General features: G+C 42.9%; 1 protein-coding gene across 1 annotated transcript in view; it reads right to left on the minus strand.

Moving 5' to 3' along the window:
* Nucleotides 1–1,418: 1,418 nt before the first annotated feature.
* LOC147738170 (uncharacterized) overlaps nt 1,419–15,255 on the minus strand; it is a 31,271-nt gene continuing 17,434 nt past the window's right edge. The window contains exon 2 of the mRNA XM_086952170.1: nt 1,419–7,666. Within this exon, the coding sequence (XP_086808296.1) occupies nt 5,545–6,981 (1,437 nt within the window). The 5' untranslated portion in view covers nt 6,982–7,666 and the 3' untranslated portion in view covers nt 1,419–5,544. The remainder of the gene's footprint in view (nt 7,667–15,255) is intronic.

Here is a 15,255-nt window from a genome sequence, read left to right on the forward strand (position 1 = left end):
TCTTTGCCACTGTGCTCGGTGGAAGCAAGTAAATGCTCCACTACAGGCCTGTTTTACAACTCTGTCAGCTGTCGGAGCCAGGAGAGCACGTAGCTTTCATCAGTACTAGGCAAGACTGCACTGGAGGATCTGGGTTCTCGCAGCTCTGGCTCTAGGCCTTGCCCTTAACTTCTTTATAAACATTTGACTAACAAGAAGAAAATAAATAATTGTTTTAAGTGACCCATTAAAGCTTTTAAAATAAAGGATGGATAAAGGTGCATCTAAATGGAATATATTCTGTGGTAGAAAAGCAGTTAAAAAGATAGCACCCACATCCCAGAAACTCCTGTTCAGTCATTTCTGTGATATTTGGAAGATTCTGGAGGACAGGCATGTGTAATCCTGCTTCACAGTAGAGGTCTCGCAAATTAAGCTGCTAGTTGTAATATAGTTTGTTATGGAAATAGAATCATTTGAAAAGTGAACAAAAATTATCAAATAATTGTACAAGTGGCTTATAAGGTCCATGGGAGCACGGTTTCTCAAGGTAGAAGCCTTACAAAGTCTAGCTAGTCACTCCATCAAAGTATTGAGTCCCTTGGTAGATTGACAAGATAACTGGCAATGTGAAGGCATGGGACCTACTTGGACATCTGAACCCTTTAGCACACTTCAAAACCCACAGTACAATGGAACTATATGCCCCAAATTTTGCAGGTTCTAGTTCATTCTGGTGTTTGGTCCATATCTGGAATAAGGGCCGCTCCGGATTAGTGATTTGTGCAGGTCTGTGTTAGCTGAAGCTGCATCACAGTAGGCAGGGTTTGCTGGCACGGCCTTTTTACCTGTGCGTGCCTGGGTGTTGTGATGTGTATGATTGATCAGATCTGCTCTCGTTGTCTTCTGGTGCATGTTCATCAAATTCGAAAGAAGTGCTTGTTTCTTCTCAGTAGTCTATTATTTGTTCTCAGACGTTTGTTGGGCAGCTGGAGGTGTGATGTGATTGGTGGACTGCAGCAGGGTGGGAAGTCCTAGCACTATGAGGCAATGCCTCGAGTCTTTGTGGCATCATTTATTAAAGTGTCCTGCCTCGGAGGCCCTGTGGGCCTCTGGGTGAGGGATATGGGGAGAGAGTTTGCGACTGAACGTGGTGCTCATTCTGAAGTGCCCTGAGAGAATAAACTCAGCTGAGGGTTTCCACTGCAGACTTGACGCACACAAGAAGATTCAGTTTTCCTTACACATTGTGTCTGTCCACTCAGCCTTTCATCCTGCTGAGGTCGATGAAATGAGTACCATTAGGTTGGGTATCAATACAAATCTGTTATTGAGCGCCAAGATACCCTTCTGGGTGAGCATGCGCTTTACACACGTAATGTTTTGTTATTTTCACAGTGATGCGGCCCCCGTCCAAAAAATGAGACCGGAAGCCGTACCACAGAGGTTCAGAAACGAGCCCTGCAGTTACCAGACCGGATCTTTTGATTTTTATTTGCAAAGTTTTATATAGCGCCGGCTAGACCCTAAGGTGTCAGAGCACTTTACATGAGGATCAGCGAGTTACAGGATACATAGTTATATCAGTTGATTCAGCGAGTTACAGGTTACATAGATACATCAATTTGAATCAAACAATCACAGGGGGAGTAGGAGGAGTGGGAGGGAAGAAAAACGGGGAGACAAAAACAATGTCAGTTGACCGGCTGGGTAGGTGACGGCCAAAGGGCAGACTCCTCTATAGCTGTATAGGACAGCTCCACTGGACATCAGCCAAGGTTGCTCGGGTTCCGCGGAAGGTAAAAACAGTTTTGGGGTCCGCCCAGGGGGCGTCATCATAGTTCCATCGAAGGGGGAGGGAAAGAGACACAAACAGAGAGCCAAGGAAAAACATATTCAAACATAATTAGTCCACTACAGCTTCTAACTAGCAAATAACAACTAGCTCCCCCACCTACAGTTACCCCTTTTCAAGCTGTCATAAGTAGTGCGCCAAAATGACCAACAGCTTCAATGCTCACCACAGCAGTTCCAAATCTCTCCCAAAACAATCCATGCAAGGTCAGCTATTCCCACCCTCCAAATCCTCCTGAGAAATCCCAGAACTATTTGACGTATCCATGTCAACATTCAGGGCCAACAAGCGATCCACGAGGTCTTCCCATGCTCTAGCCTTTTCCATTGTTACCCACCCTCTTTTCAGCTCTCGAAACTGTTAATATTGGGAATGCGATGTCAGTGTATGTGAGAAAGTGCCTCTTTTGACATGGTTAACTTCCACTTTTTGCCTGGACATTGATGTGGTTTTGATTATAGTGCACAGGATCCCTGCCATACAGTCCCCTACTGCCAGTGCTTCTTCCCTAAAAACATATTCTCTAATTGGCCCTTCAGGCCCCCTACAAGTCCGTGGTAAAAGGTGCCTGGGTACCAAGGGCATGGGGACTGAAGAGGGTCCCTTAGTGACCACTCACGTAGGCAGTGCAGACTGCCACTGCAGCATGCGTGGCTTGGTGCAGATAAGCTGACAGAGTTGATATGGCACACTACCTGTGTGCCATGCAAGCTAGCAATGCCTAAGACATAAGTAAGTCACCCCTCTCGCACGCCTTACCCACCCTAAGGCAGGGTGCACTATATCCCAGGTGTGAGCAGATCTGCATGAGCAGATATGCCCCTACAACACTCGGTCTTTTCCTTCATATTGTCAAGTGCCAGTGAAGCCTTAGAGAGTACACGGGCTGGATTCTCAACACCATGAGTTCTACAATACCATGATGGCTTCAATGAACACACGAGTGTTTGGTACCAAGGTACCCCTCACAATAAGCCCACACTGATGTCAGTTTGGGATTTATTGTAACATGTACTCAGATGGAACCACAGAGGTGCACCCTGAAAACCTAACAACCCTTGTGTGGGCACTTGCTTGCTTTAGGCAGCTAGTCACACACAACCATGTTGGGTAGAGTAGGAGAGTAGGGTCTGCTTCCTATGGTCACCCCCACTTTGTTGCTGTGATACTCTGGTTTTTCGAATTTAGTGTGGGTGTGGGTCTACTAATCAGACCCACAGCCCAGCTGTTCTCCCTCTAAATTGATACCATGTGCTTTAGGTACATACCAGATTGGATATTGGATCACCTTTGTGAGCCCCTGTATAGTGTACCAAAGGTACCCAGGGCATAGGTGCATCCAAGGCCTACCAGGGGCTGCAGCATGTTTATGCCACCCCTGGCTGGCCATCTCAACTGACACCACAGGCTGATCACTCAGCTTGGGTAAGGTGGTGTAATCACCCCTTACTTAGATATATATCTACCTTATATATAGACATATATGCACCTATAAGTCACTCCTATAGCAGGCCTTGACAATCCTGAAGGCAGAGTGCTTGGTTTTAGGTGAGAGGGTGCCCTAGCATGAGCAGAATCCCTTTGCAGCTTTCGGAACCATCTCCTTATAGCTGTTCAATGATATAGCCATACCATATACTCTTAAGTGCATTATAATCCTCGCGGTTAATGCTAACTTTGGTTTGGCTTTATCGAAACATGTCGCGTAAGGTGTCAAACACTTTGGAATACTACCCCCCCCCCCCCCCCACACACACACACAGTTCTGGTGGCGGGGGTAGCATTCCACCCTTCTAGAGGGAGAAGACATGCAAGAACTGCTTTATCCGGTTAAAGTTAAACAGAGCCTCAGCATCACAAAATGGATGCTGCTGCCACAGACACGAGTCTGACCTCCTGCTGCTGGACGAAACTCCGGCAGGGGAAGCCTGAACAATAGGTTCCCTGTCAGGGGAGGTGCTGGCACCACCCCAGACAGGCTTTAGTGTATTGGGGCAGGGAGGGCTGCATTGAAAGTTGCTTTTCCAGACACTGCCTGCGGCACACAAGGTGCCCATGCATAGCCCGGTTCAAATCAGTTGCTGGGGCACTCCAGCCCGCTCTGGCACGAAACTGGACAAAGGGAAAGGGGTGAAATCACCCCCTTTCCAGGTCCACCCATAGGCGGGACCTTGCAGGTAATCCAGCCCCTTTTCTTAGTACAAGTATAGGAGCTGTGTCCCCAGGACTTTAGATCATCCTAGAACGAAACGTTGATACAGAACTCTTGGACCTTCAATGTTCTATTTTGACTGGAAGACTGAAGACATCTCCCTAGTGCATTCAGGCGAAGACAGCTTTCTCAAGCAAGACAAGCGCGCGCGGCAGCAGGGGGAGCGGGGGCCTGCGCGATTCCCTTGAGGAAGCCAGCAGCAAGGTGCGATAATTGATACCATATGGCGCCAGCTGCTCGCTCCCGCAAGGGAATCTCCAAATGTGCACACGTTGCCATTGAAGGCAATGGAACGCGTACACGTTTTTGGCTGAAAAGCCGAAGCCATTCCAAAAGGTCTTTTGACTATGCAGCGCATGCGCGCTGCTAGGTGAGACCTAAAAAGCACAGCTCCAAAGTCACCACAACCTCTGTTTATAGGACTTGTGGTTGTTGACAATATTCAAGGTTAGTCCTCTTCTGCACCGTTTAGTGTCATTCCTTGCAGAGAGCGTTCCAGTCTAACCAACCATACTCTGACAATGTAAACAATATTATATGACAGAGTTTTAATATTTACTCTGCATTAATGTATTTATGAATAATTTCCAAACCTTATTCTGCCACTACACAGCAGACGTATTTAATACGGTTGGAAAATACTTTTTATAGGTATGCTCTGTGCATATAGCATATAAAACCCCTTGTACGTAAAGAGCAAGAGGATTTGTATGCGTGAAAGTACTGTACATTATTATGCAATGTTGTAACAACAGTGAGCAAATAACTGCACTGAGACAATACAGGAAAAAACTGTTAAGATAAAAAAAAAGTGTATACAATATAATAACAAGAATGCAAGTGTGACTTCCTAGAAACATTACACAATATAGTGAGAATGGCATAGGTGTGCGAGAGGCTGCACCAAGAGGGTTTCTCCTTAACATTCTTGAAGTAACAGCCTTATGACACATTACTGGGTGAAAATCATGCCATACTTGGCGAACTTGAATAGGTTTGCAACTCATTCAATATTCAGCAATGGTTTTGCTTCTCTGTTAGTTAGATCCTCAAACGTAAGGTTTGTTTAACAGAGTTTAAGATCAATCCTCTGTGGAATTTCTTATATACATCTCCATTGATGAGTTCCTCACATCACATTTGTAGAAAGGATAAAAATTTAATTAAAAGTAATGAGTTCTTGTCATATGTATTTACTGACATAGATTTAGGCTTCACCCACAATCACTGCATTTTGTTTGTTCTTTAACACTGATAGCTGGCACATTCATCCCATATTTCCTATGTTAGTCCCTTTGTCTGTGTTTCCTGATAGTACATTAAGAATGAAAAATTAATAAAGATATTACCAGATTCACTGAATGCATTTGTTTTTCAAGTGAGTGCTCTCTGGGAGGACGATTCACAAAAGCGCACATTCACTTTTTTGTTTTTTCTTCACTGTTATATTTGTGAATGGTACCCTATGGCAGATAATTATTCAAAGTTCTTCCCATTTTCATTGCACATCTATGTTTTTTCTGTGTATCTGCATGTGACGTGTTAGGTGCGACAACTGAATAAAGCTCTTTCCACATTTGCTGCACGTGTGTGGTTTTTCTCCTGTGTGGGTTTGCCAGTGGCGCTTTAGACCTGACGAATTAATAAAACTCTTCCCACAGGTGTTGCACTTACATGGTTTTTCTCCTGTGTGTGTTCGCTGGTGCCACACTAGGGTTAATGGTCTATTAAAGCTCTTTCCACATTTATTGCAGGTGTATGGCCTTACTGAAGTGTGTGTTAACAGATGGCTCCTTATGGATGTTGCTTTGAAGCTCTTCCCACATTCACTACAAATGTGAGTTCTTTCTCCTGTGTGTGTTTGCTGATGGGCCTTTAGAGCTGATGGATAAATGAAACTTGCCCCACATTCACTGCAAATGTATGGTTTTTCTCCTGTGTGTGTTCGCTGATGTACTCTTAGGTATGATGATTCATTAAAACTCTTCCAACATATGTTGCATGTATATGGTTTTTCTCCTGTGTGCGTTCGCAGATGGACCACTAGCCTTGAAGATTCATGAAAGCCCTTCCCACAGTCCTTACACTTATATGGTTTCTCACCAGTGTGCATTTGCTGATGATACTTTAGGGTTTTCGAATGACTGAAACTTGCACCACATTCACTACACTTGTATGGTTTGTCTCCTGTGTGTGTTCTCTCATGGATCTTTAGATATGATGAGCGATTAAAGCCTTTTCCACACTGACTGCATTTGACTGCTTTATGTGTTGCATGTGTTCGCTTGTGAGACAATAGGCTTGATGATACATTGAAACTCATACCACATTCATTGCACTCAAATGGTTTTTCGCCTGTGTGTGTTCGTTGATGCAGTCTTAGGTGTGCTACCTGAATATAGCTCTTCCCACATTCGCTGCATGTGTATGGTTTTTCTCCTGTGTGGGTTTGTTGATGCTGCCTTAGGATTGATGACCGACTAAAGCTCTTGCCGCATTCAGTGCATGCGTAGGGTTTTTCTCCTGTGTGAGTTCGCTTATGGCACAATAGGCCAGATGCCTGATCAAATCCCTTGCCACACTCTTGGCAAATATATGCTTTTTCTCTTGTGTGAATTTGTAGATGACGCGTTAGGTCAGATGACTGAATGAAACCCTTTCCACACTCAACACACTTAAATGGTTTTTCCCCTGTGTGTATTCTCAGATGGACCTTTAGGAGTGATGACTGCTTATAGGTCTTCCCACACTCGCTGCACATGTATATTTTGTTTCCTTTCTTTGTTTGCTGGTGGCATTTTAGGTTTGATGATGTGACTTTCAAGCTTTTCGTACGTTCGTTACCGGTGCATTGTTTTTCTCTTGGAAATTCAGACTCTTGCTTGGCTGCATTTTTATGTTCATCCCCCAGATTAGTTTGCTGATGGCCTGTCATGTTGAATACAACTCTAAATTTATTCACATGTATGTGGTATTGCAGATAAGAATTTTCCAACAATAGAGATGTTGAATATCGCTTAAATTAATTCCACAGTCATGACATTCTTGATTCTCTGGTGAGGGTTGTCTCTTCTTGTTAAATCACATCACATTTTGCACAAGAGGAAAATAATTCTGAAATGTTAGTACATCGCTCAGTACTGCAAGAAGCATTGCTACATCTTTTACCCTTTAGTTGTAGGGTTTACAAGGTACGTATTCTGCATATTAGAACATTCAATGTCGTTTTTATAGTGTGACCAAAAGAGGACAACATTGACCGCAAATTAAACAGGATTATAATTTTTATGCAGTAGAGCAATGCTGTAACTATACCTGGGCGATCTCAGATCAATGAAAGTGTTGGAAATGTTATAAAGCATTTTTGCTTTTTGCTTTGGTACATGTTTATCTGTTTTAGACAGATGGTGTGAAGGTACTCCAACTCGTACATCCAAGGGATTGCTTTAGTTGGTTACTTGCAGGATGGATTTGTTCATATGTGGGTTATTCGTCCTCTTGTGATACTGCTCCCCTTCTAAAGAACAAACACCATTGTTTCCAGCTTCTATTGTACACATTTCCGATGGGTCTAAGTTTAAGATGCACATGGATTTTCCCGCTGTTGGAGTTATGGAGATCTAAAATCATAAAACATGTATACTTTAAAAGGAATCATTAGAGAATTGTATCTTACAGGAAAAGTGAAACTATCAATGTAATGAAATTTCATGCTATTGGAATAAAGATATTGAACTAGTTATTAACGAAATCTCATATTGAAAGCTTTTGGTTTAGAACAAAGAAAAATAGAGTGAAATTCACTACATATAACAATGTATGAAGTAAAAAAAAATTATAAGCACACTGCAAAGAACAAATACAAATATCTGCAACATAAGACGCAAAACCCTATATCAAATATATAATAGGTTACATGTGCAGTCTAGGCACAGCAATATCGTACAAAACATATAAATATAAAAACACATGAATAGCATGTGTAAAACAGAAACACAATGTCCTTTAGTGGTGCTTGTACTGATCATGATCTCTACCCACAGACAAAAACTGTTCCTTTTATGAGACTTTCATATTTCATGATTAAACCTCTGTTTAGCACCTCAATTGAATTCCACATACAGATGATCACCACTAAATAACTTGCACAAAATTATTTACAAAAACAACGTTTTGTGTCTTTTGTCCCCATAAAATACAATTCAATTTTTTCTTGCAAAAAACATAGATAACTTATACTATTTAGTGAAATTCTAACTAAATATGGTTGGAATTAATGTAATTTTTATCTCATTAGTTTACCTTTTTATCAAAGAGAAGGAGTGGTGCCTCTTATTAGACAGTTTTATTTTCTATCTAAAACCGCATCACAGTTGTACTTTTAAATTAAGATCCTGGCGTAAGCACCTACTTAGGCAGGAATCAGAAATATATAAGATTCAATGCTTATCATACCCCGTAATTACTGGCAGAGATGAAGAATGCATGCCTTGTTAAACTACAGCATTTCAAATACGTCAGCATTAAAATCCATTCAACACCCAATTCCAAAAGCAAAAATTGATAGTATTTGATAAATATCACACCAAATAAATTCTCAACAAATTTGTGTTGATTTAGTTTCTGTTTCAATAACTATCAAACTAAACACTAATTCATGTTTAATGACGGCCTTTACTGAGATACTGGCACACTAGATATGTAAAATAAAACAGAGTAACAATATCACAGTGCAAATGGGAAGTTTTGAAAAACTTAATGTAGGTCTTCACTCCTGTAGCTTTGAATATGCAAACAATTAACTCCCAAACTCAGGCGGTGGCTCGAGAGTTTCGGGCCCGGGCGGTCCGGAGGGTCGGTGGCTTCTGCGTCATGTGATGTCATTTATAATATTACAAACGCCTACAACTTGGGTCGCTGACTGCTGAGGAGCAGACATTAAGACAGTGCTGGAACCGGAGCCAGCACAGAGCTGGCATTAGCCGCACGTATGCCCCGGAGATTCCCTTGGGCATGTGTACTGCCCTCCCTCATGGGGAAGATTGGTCGGCAGTGGCAGATTGGGAGACGATAGGTGTCCAAGTAATAGGTGATTTGTACGAAGGCGGGGGTTGCTATCTTTTCAAGCACTACAGGACAGGTATGGTCTGCCGCGAGGGGATTATTTGTTGCATGCAGTCCTGACCTCTGCAATACAACGTCATTGGAAGGAGGGGCATTCAGAACCATGGACCTCTATGGCATGCCAATATGTTGTGATGGAGGCGGGGACGTTCAAGGTGGTTACTTGCCTCTACAGGCAGCTGGTCACAGAAGGCCTACAGCCGCTGCAAGAACTAAAGAGAAAATGGGAGGTGGATCTTGGCAAAGAAATACCGGAAACAACATGGGCTCAATTGGTTCGGAGGGCCTGGAAGGGTACTAGGAATGCCAGATTTCAATTTATACAATTCTTCATATTGCGTAGAGCTTATTTGACTCCGGCCAAGTAAATATTGCCCAGTGCCCGCGCTGTACTTAGAAGGGGAGGAGTTGCATCACATGCTGTGGAGTTGCAAACAGTTAGGCACATACTGAAAGGAATTAATCAAACTGCTCTATGGACCTACAGGGCATTGTATAGACACTGAAATGGGCACCTGAATATTGCATTGGTTTCCGCATACTCCCAAAACGAAAATCACAAGCAAGTTTTTGGACCTAGGCCAACTACTAGCTGAGAGAGAGAGAGAGAGATCACGGCCTAATGGAAGTCACAGCGAGGGCCTAACATAGGGAAGTAGAAATCGGAACTACTTAAATGGGCTAGGAGTGAGAGCACAGTTAGATTGCTACAGGCTAAACGTTCTAATAATGAGAAGGAGATGGACGGGGCAAGGGCACGGGAAGCGCTAGTAATAGCACTAAAGACATCAGAGACTTATTCGGAGGGGGACACTGCTGAGGAGGCTCCAATGGGTTCCCCTTGACAGCTCACGGAGCAGGGACGGGGCTATAAGCCTAGCCATGAGGTAAATGACTGGGATAATCTGAGATGCACCGAGACCGGTGGGTATTGTCCCCCAAACATCCTGGAACAAGACACGAAGGAACTGGTAATACTACTGGGATAGACGAGTAGGGACCTGGACACACCGGCTGCAGAGGGAGGGGGGAGGGAGTTTGATTACGATGGCTTATTGTTACTTATATGACTTGCACTGTCAAACGTAGGCATTAAATGGCTGACAACTAGCTCCAAATAACATATGCAAGAGCATATCGGGATGCCTGCTGTCCAGTGACCAATATTATCTTACAACAATAAAGAAATGACGGCCTATTAAAGGAGAATGTGGGGGTGTTAGGAATGTTCATAAGATGTATGGTACAAACGTTAATCACTGATGTATACTTGCGATGCGTTGTTTGTAAAATAATAAAAAAATATTTAAAAAAAAAAAACAAAAAACAATGAACTCCCAAACAATAAAGAGCTGTCTGAAGATTCAACTAACTCTATTCAACCCACTTCTCTTGACTATGGTCCGCACAATTGCCCTATGACTTGTAAAGAGGCATATGCCCTAAAACAGGAGGACATTTATTTCTATCCACTTCCGTTCCATTTGCAGCCAGTTTTCATATGTACTTTTTTTTTATAGTATAAGCTGCTTTTTTATTTTCAAGGACTAATAACTTGTTTGATACTCTGGCTAAATATGCACTGTCTATTTTGTATTGCCAAGGATGCCCCAGTTTATATCTATTTCAGTAGTTTCAATGCAGTATCTGACCATAGAACTAACCATTTCTCATTACTTTTAAGTGTAGAATTAGAAATCATAAGCTGCACTCTATTAGATTTAACCCATCTGAAACACTTCTCACTAAGCCAGTTGCAGAGACTGTGTGGCAGCCTGAGGACTACTGGTAAATCTCTATTTAATATAAATATATGAAATGTGTGTAAACACATCAAGGAAGATATAACAAGATTCTCATGCCCCCCATGTCTAATTCATTGCCCATCACAAGGAGACAAAATATCCAGTACCTAAATAAATATATATTTGCTGCGTACTACAATTTATATCTTTTACTTGAACGTCACCCTGCATTTCCTAAGAGATGTTCCTTGTATAGTAACTGCACATATCTGATCTCAGAAGATTGAAGACTAAAAAAAAAAGCCCTCAAATCCACTATGAAACTGAATGACTCAATAGAAAATCCCACTTATACTAAAATCAAGGTATGTATTTTAACATTTCTTTGTGCTGCCACCTCAAAACCCTGGCATAATAACAAACAGAAATAACTGGCCCTCTGCTTGGGCCACAGGGTACATCATGGTAAACCAAGTGTTTTCCCATCCTCCGTTTACTTATGGTGCTTCGGTGGTCTGAAAACTGCAGTGATCATATGCAAATGATAACATACCTTTCACATTTACAAGTCATGTATTTGAAACTACGATTTCATGTTATTAGTTTCAATAGGTAGCTTGCTGGTCGTAAAGTGCAGAGAAAATCATTCTGCCGCTTCAACTGACCCACAATGTAATTCATTGCCTAATTATCGGATACGCTCCCCATTTTGGAGATACATTTATAATATGTGTTCACAATACACTTAAAAAAATATTGTCATTGTTACATGCAGGTAAAGGAACATCTAACTGTATAAGCCTGTATTTAGAAGCCATGTGGTGTTATTAGCAAGCAGATTGCCTCAGAGCACACATGTAAAATGTTGTTTTTAGCTCCCTCTCTACTTGTGGGTCAACAGTAAATCTCGAATCACCCTATCACTTTTGATAAAAACAGAAATTAAAATTTCTATGTATTAAATCTTCAGGCCTAAGATCTGTGTATGTCCCAATCAATCCAGTGTTTTTTTACAGTCGGTCTCAAAGCAGAAAAATGCCACTTTTAAAAGTGTTTTTTTTTAAATCACTGCTAAAGAAGCAGAATATAAGACTCGAGCTATGATACTACTTGATGGAATACATACATGGGTAGCAGACCAGCGCTCTACCCTTTAACTGTGTAGGATTCTGGAAAATGAACCTTCACAATGCACTTCTCATTGGGCCTGAGCACTATGGCATGAAAATGTGTTGAGGGCTAATGGGGAGAACTGTACTTTGACTCACTCACATCTCACTGGGTTCCACCGTCCTGTTATAGCTAGGAGGTTGGTCAGCCTAGATGAGAACTCTGCCTGTCTCATTCCCTTGGACTCACCATTATCTGGGTCTAGTGCTGCGCTCAGACATGGATACTGATTCACCATATGCACTAGACACCAATCTGGAACTTGGCAGCCCCAATGCCTATAACATTAAATTGCCTCCTGATCTAACAACAAAAATAAACTCCAAGAGCTTCAAACACACACTGCTCAAGTCTCACCAAGAAACTCTAATCTTGGACCCCTATTTCTGCACGTCTAAAGGAGCCTTGATAAGTGATCTTATCTTCTACACGAAAGAAGAGCCCTATGGAGGTAATCCATATACTCACTGCTCTCGATCTCTACATCCAAGACAACGACTCATGGTCTAAAAATATCCGTAGCTCCCTCTCCAGCTTTCAGCCCAGAGGTAGCCATCTTCCTTTATAGAAATGGGATTATTCACGACCAATCATCTAACAGCAACCTCACAAAACCAGAATGCGCACTTCACTGCTAGAGCAAGGGTACACAGCAACAAAAGTAACTATCACCCCTATCCAAAGTTCGACCTCCGAATACACCTCCTTGGATAATATCAGAGCGACATAAGCCCCTAGCTCTAACTCACTACCGAAGGGCGAAGAGTGATCAGGACCCTCATGCAGAAGAATGGCACATGCCTGCACATCAGGGCTGTGCCATGCTCACTCACCTTGCCCATGCCTCTCCACCTGCAGATGAGCCTCATCCCTTCAAGAGCTCAGCAGCTCCAAGACATACTAGTAGTTTGTGTCAACGGGGGACGAGCCTGACTCAGAGAGGGAGCTGTGGAGGGGGTGGGTACTGTGAAGTGTCAGTTGCCAGCAGCAAAACTATGGCAGTAGGACCAAGAGGTGTAGATGCGCATGTCTTGGTGTCTGCCTCGTCAACTCGGCAGCCATTGTAGGAATTAAGAGAACAAGTGACCGTATCAACCTTTTGACACTGAAAATATAAAAGAAAACGCTAGCAGGTTGTACGTGCATTTCAACAGCACTGCAAACCTGGTAAGAAACGATGACATTGACATATTTCCAAATGTTATAGTTTTGAGAATCCGTAATATGCCTCACAAATTGTTCTAAATTATAGATAGATCATTGCTAAAACAAGTTCAGATCCAGCCCTCCTTTGAATGGCGCCTCTCGCTTTCCACTGGTAAATACACTACCTGAACAGGAACTGCTCAGCTAGTTTCCACTTCGTGTATGCTGGCAGCCATCTTGGTAAGGGAAGCGCACTTCCTAGAAGCAATCACAAGGAAACAACAAGCGTTTGCAATGCAAAAGGATTCGCATTTACGGGAGCCCTGTTGCATTGCAAACGGGAGTGGGGCGGGTCGGGGGCAGGGCGGTGGGAAGAAAATATGCTCATGCAACACAAAGTAAAGGGGCCAGTAGCCATGGAAGGATACAAATGACGACATGGCCATCATAAGGAGGGACTAACAACCTATAAACCAATTGGAAAGCAGCATTTAGAAAGGACAAAGACACAAGCCGATAAAAAAGTGCACGGGCGTGGCTTCTCCCAAGTACTGAACTACCCCAGATCAACCCCAGAGCAGTGCTTGCGCTCTGGCTCGGTGCTCGACCTAAAAATGGGGTGACAGGAAACTTTCCCTCCTGACAGATTTGCAATCTCCGATGAAGGAAGGAGGATAAATCTGGAGGGGTACATAGAAGACAATTTCGAATTCAAGGGATGTAGAATTCAGGGTACAATACATGTTGCAAAAAAGTTCTCTATATTTTGGGATGGTTTCACTGCTTGGCATGGTTCTTAGACCAGGGCTCAAGAACAGATTTGGGTTGCCAAGGAGCAGACCTCTATGGATAACCCGTCACAGGAATTCCCTGATGTTTTTACAGAGAAACTCATTAAACTTTTAGGTTTTAAACAAAGAACATGTTCATTACTTCTGGTAACGTCTTATTGGGTAAAGCTACATCCTCACTTCTGAATATCCCCAGGTGTCAGGCTGGATCCGGAAGATTTGCAAGCAATAACTCTGCACACCGGTAGGTGGTGTAGTTCAGGTCTGCACTGTCAGCGCCGCCCGCACCAGAAGTAACATGAGCGGTACCTCTAGAGGTGATATCCCGGCGCACTAACATCAGTTACTTTCTGAACTTTCCACGCCGAGGACGTGTTAATATTGGAAAGTACAATATCAATGCACATCATTATATATGTATGTATAATAATGAACTCAAATCATCGTTGCGGAATTCACCAGATATGACCTCCCCCTCACCCCCGAGTCAGAAGTACGTGGTCAGACAGGCCCTGGACAGATAACAGGTGGGGTGACACGTAACCCTTAGACAAATGCGGGATAAAGAAAACCAAGATCAATCTCACATATTTCCTGAGACACCACAAGGGTCTTAGGAGATTGACCCCAATCAAACACGTCTAGGCCAGAGGGCGTGCGTTCCCAAAACATCATAAAGACAGATGCTACACCAAATTGGGAACACTCAGCCAATCAGGACACAGCATACACACTACCTGTAGTAAGCACAAGCTCCCCATCCCAGACATCTGGACACGTAACCACTGGCCCCACACTGTGTCCACTCACGGCCAAGACCCTCCGGATCTTAACCCCAACTAAATGCAAAATGTCTAGAAGAACTAAGTCCTCAGCCACCTGGTTCGGAGAGGTACTTCGGGTGGCCAAACAGGCATGCTGTTGACCGGAATGGACCTGGAGAAAAGGCTACAATATAGTCAAAAAAGACAAATATAAAAACTATGCTCGCTGAATACAAAAAACTAATCTGATTTTTATATTAAATCTATAGAATCAGCCTGCAAAGCGTTATTTCAAGCGATTATGAAACTTTCCTCCCCAGCTAGTAAGAACGTGGAAGGTGCTAATCAGGAGTTTTGTGACTTTTTAGCTGAGTTTTCAAAACAAAGTAGAGGCTAATTTTTTTCCCCTCCAGTGTATCCACACAGCAGCCTAACAAGGACATATCCGTCAGAGACAAACATGAGAATC

The sequence above is a fragment of the Lissotriton vulgaris genome, chromosome 1_1 (assembly GCF_964263255.1).
Source record: "Lissotriton vulgaris chromosome 1_1, aLisVul1.2, whole genome shotgun sequence".
Classification (NCBI taxonomy): Eukaryota; Metazoa; Chordata; class Amphibia; order Caudata; family Salamandridae; genus Lissotriton; species Lissotriton vulgaris.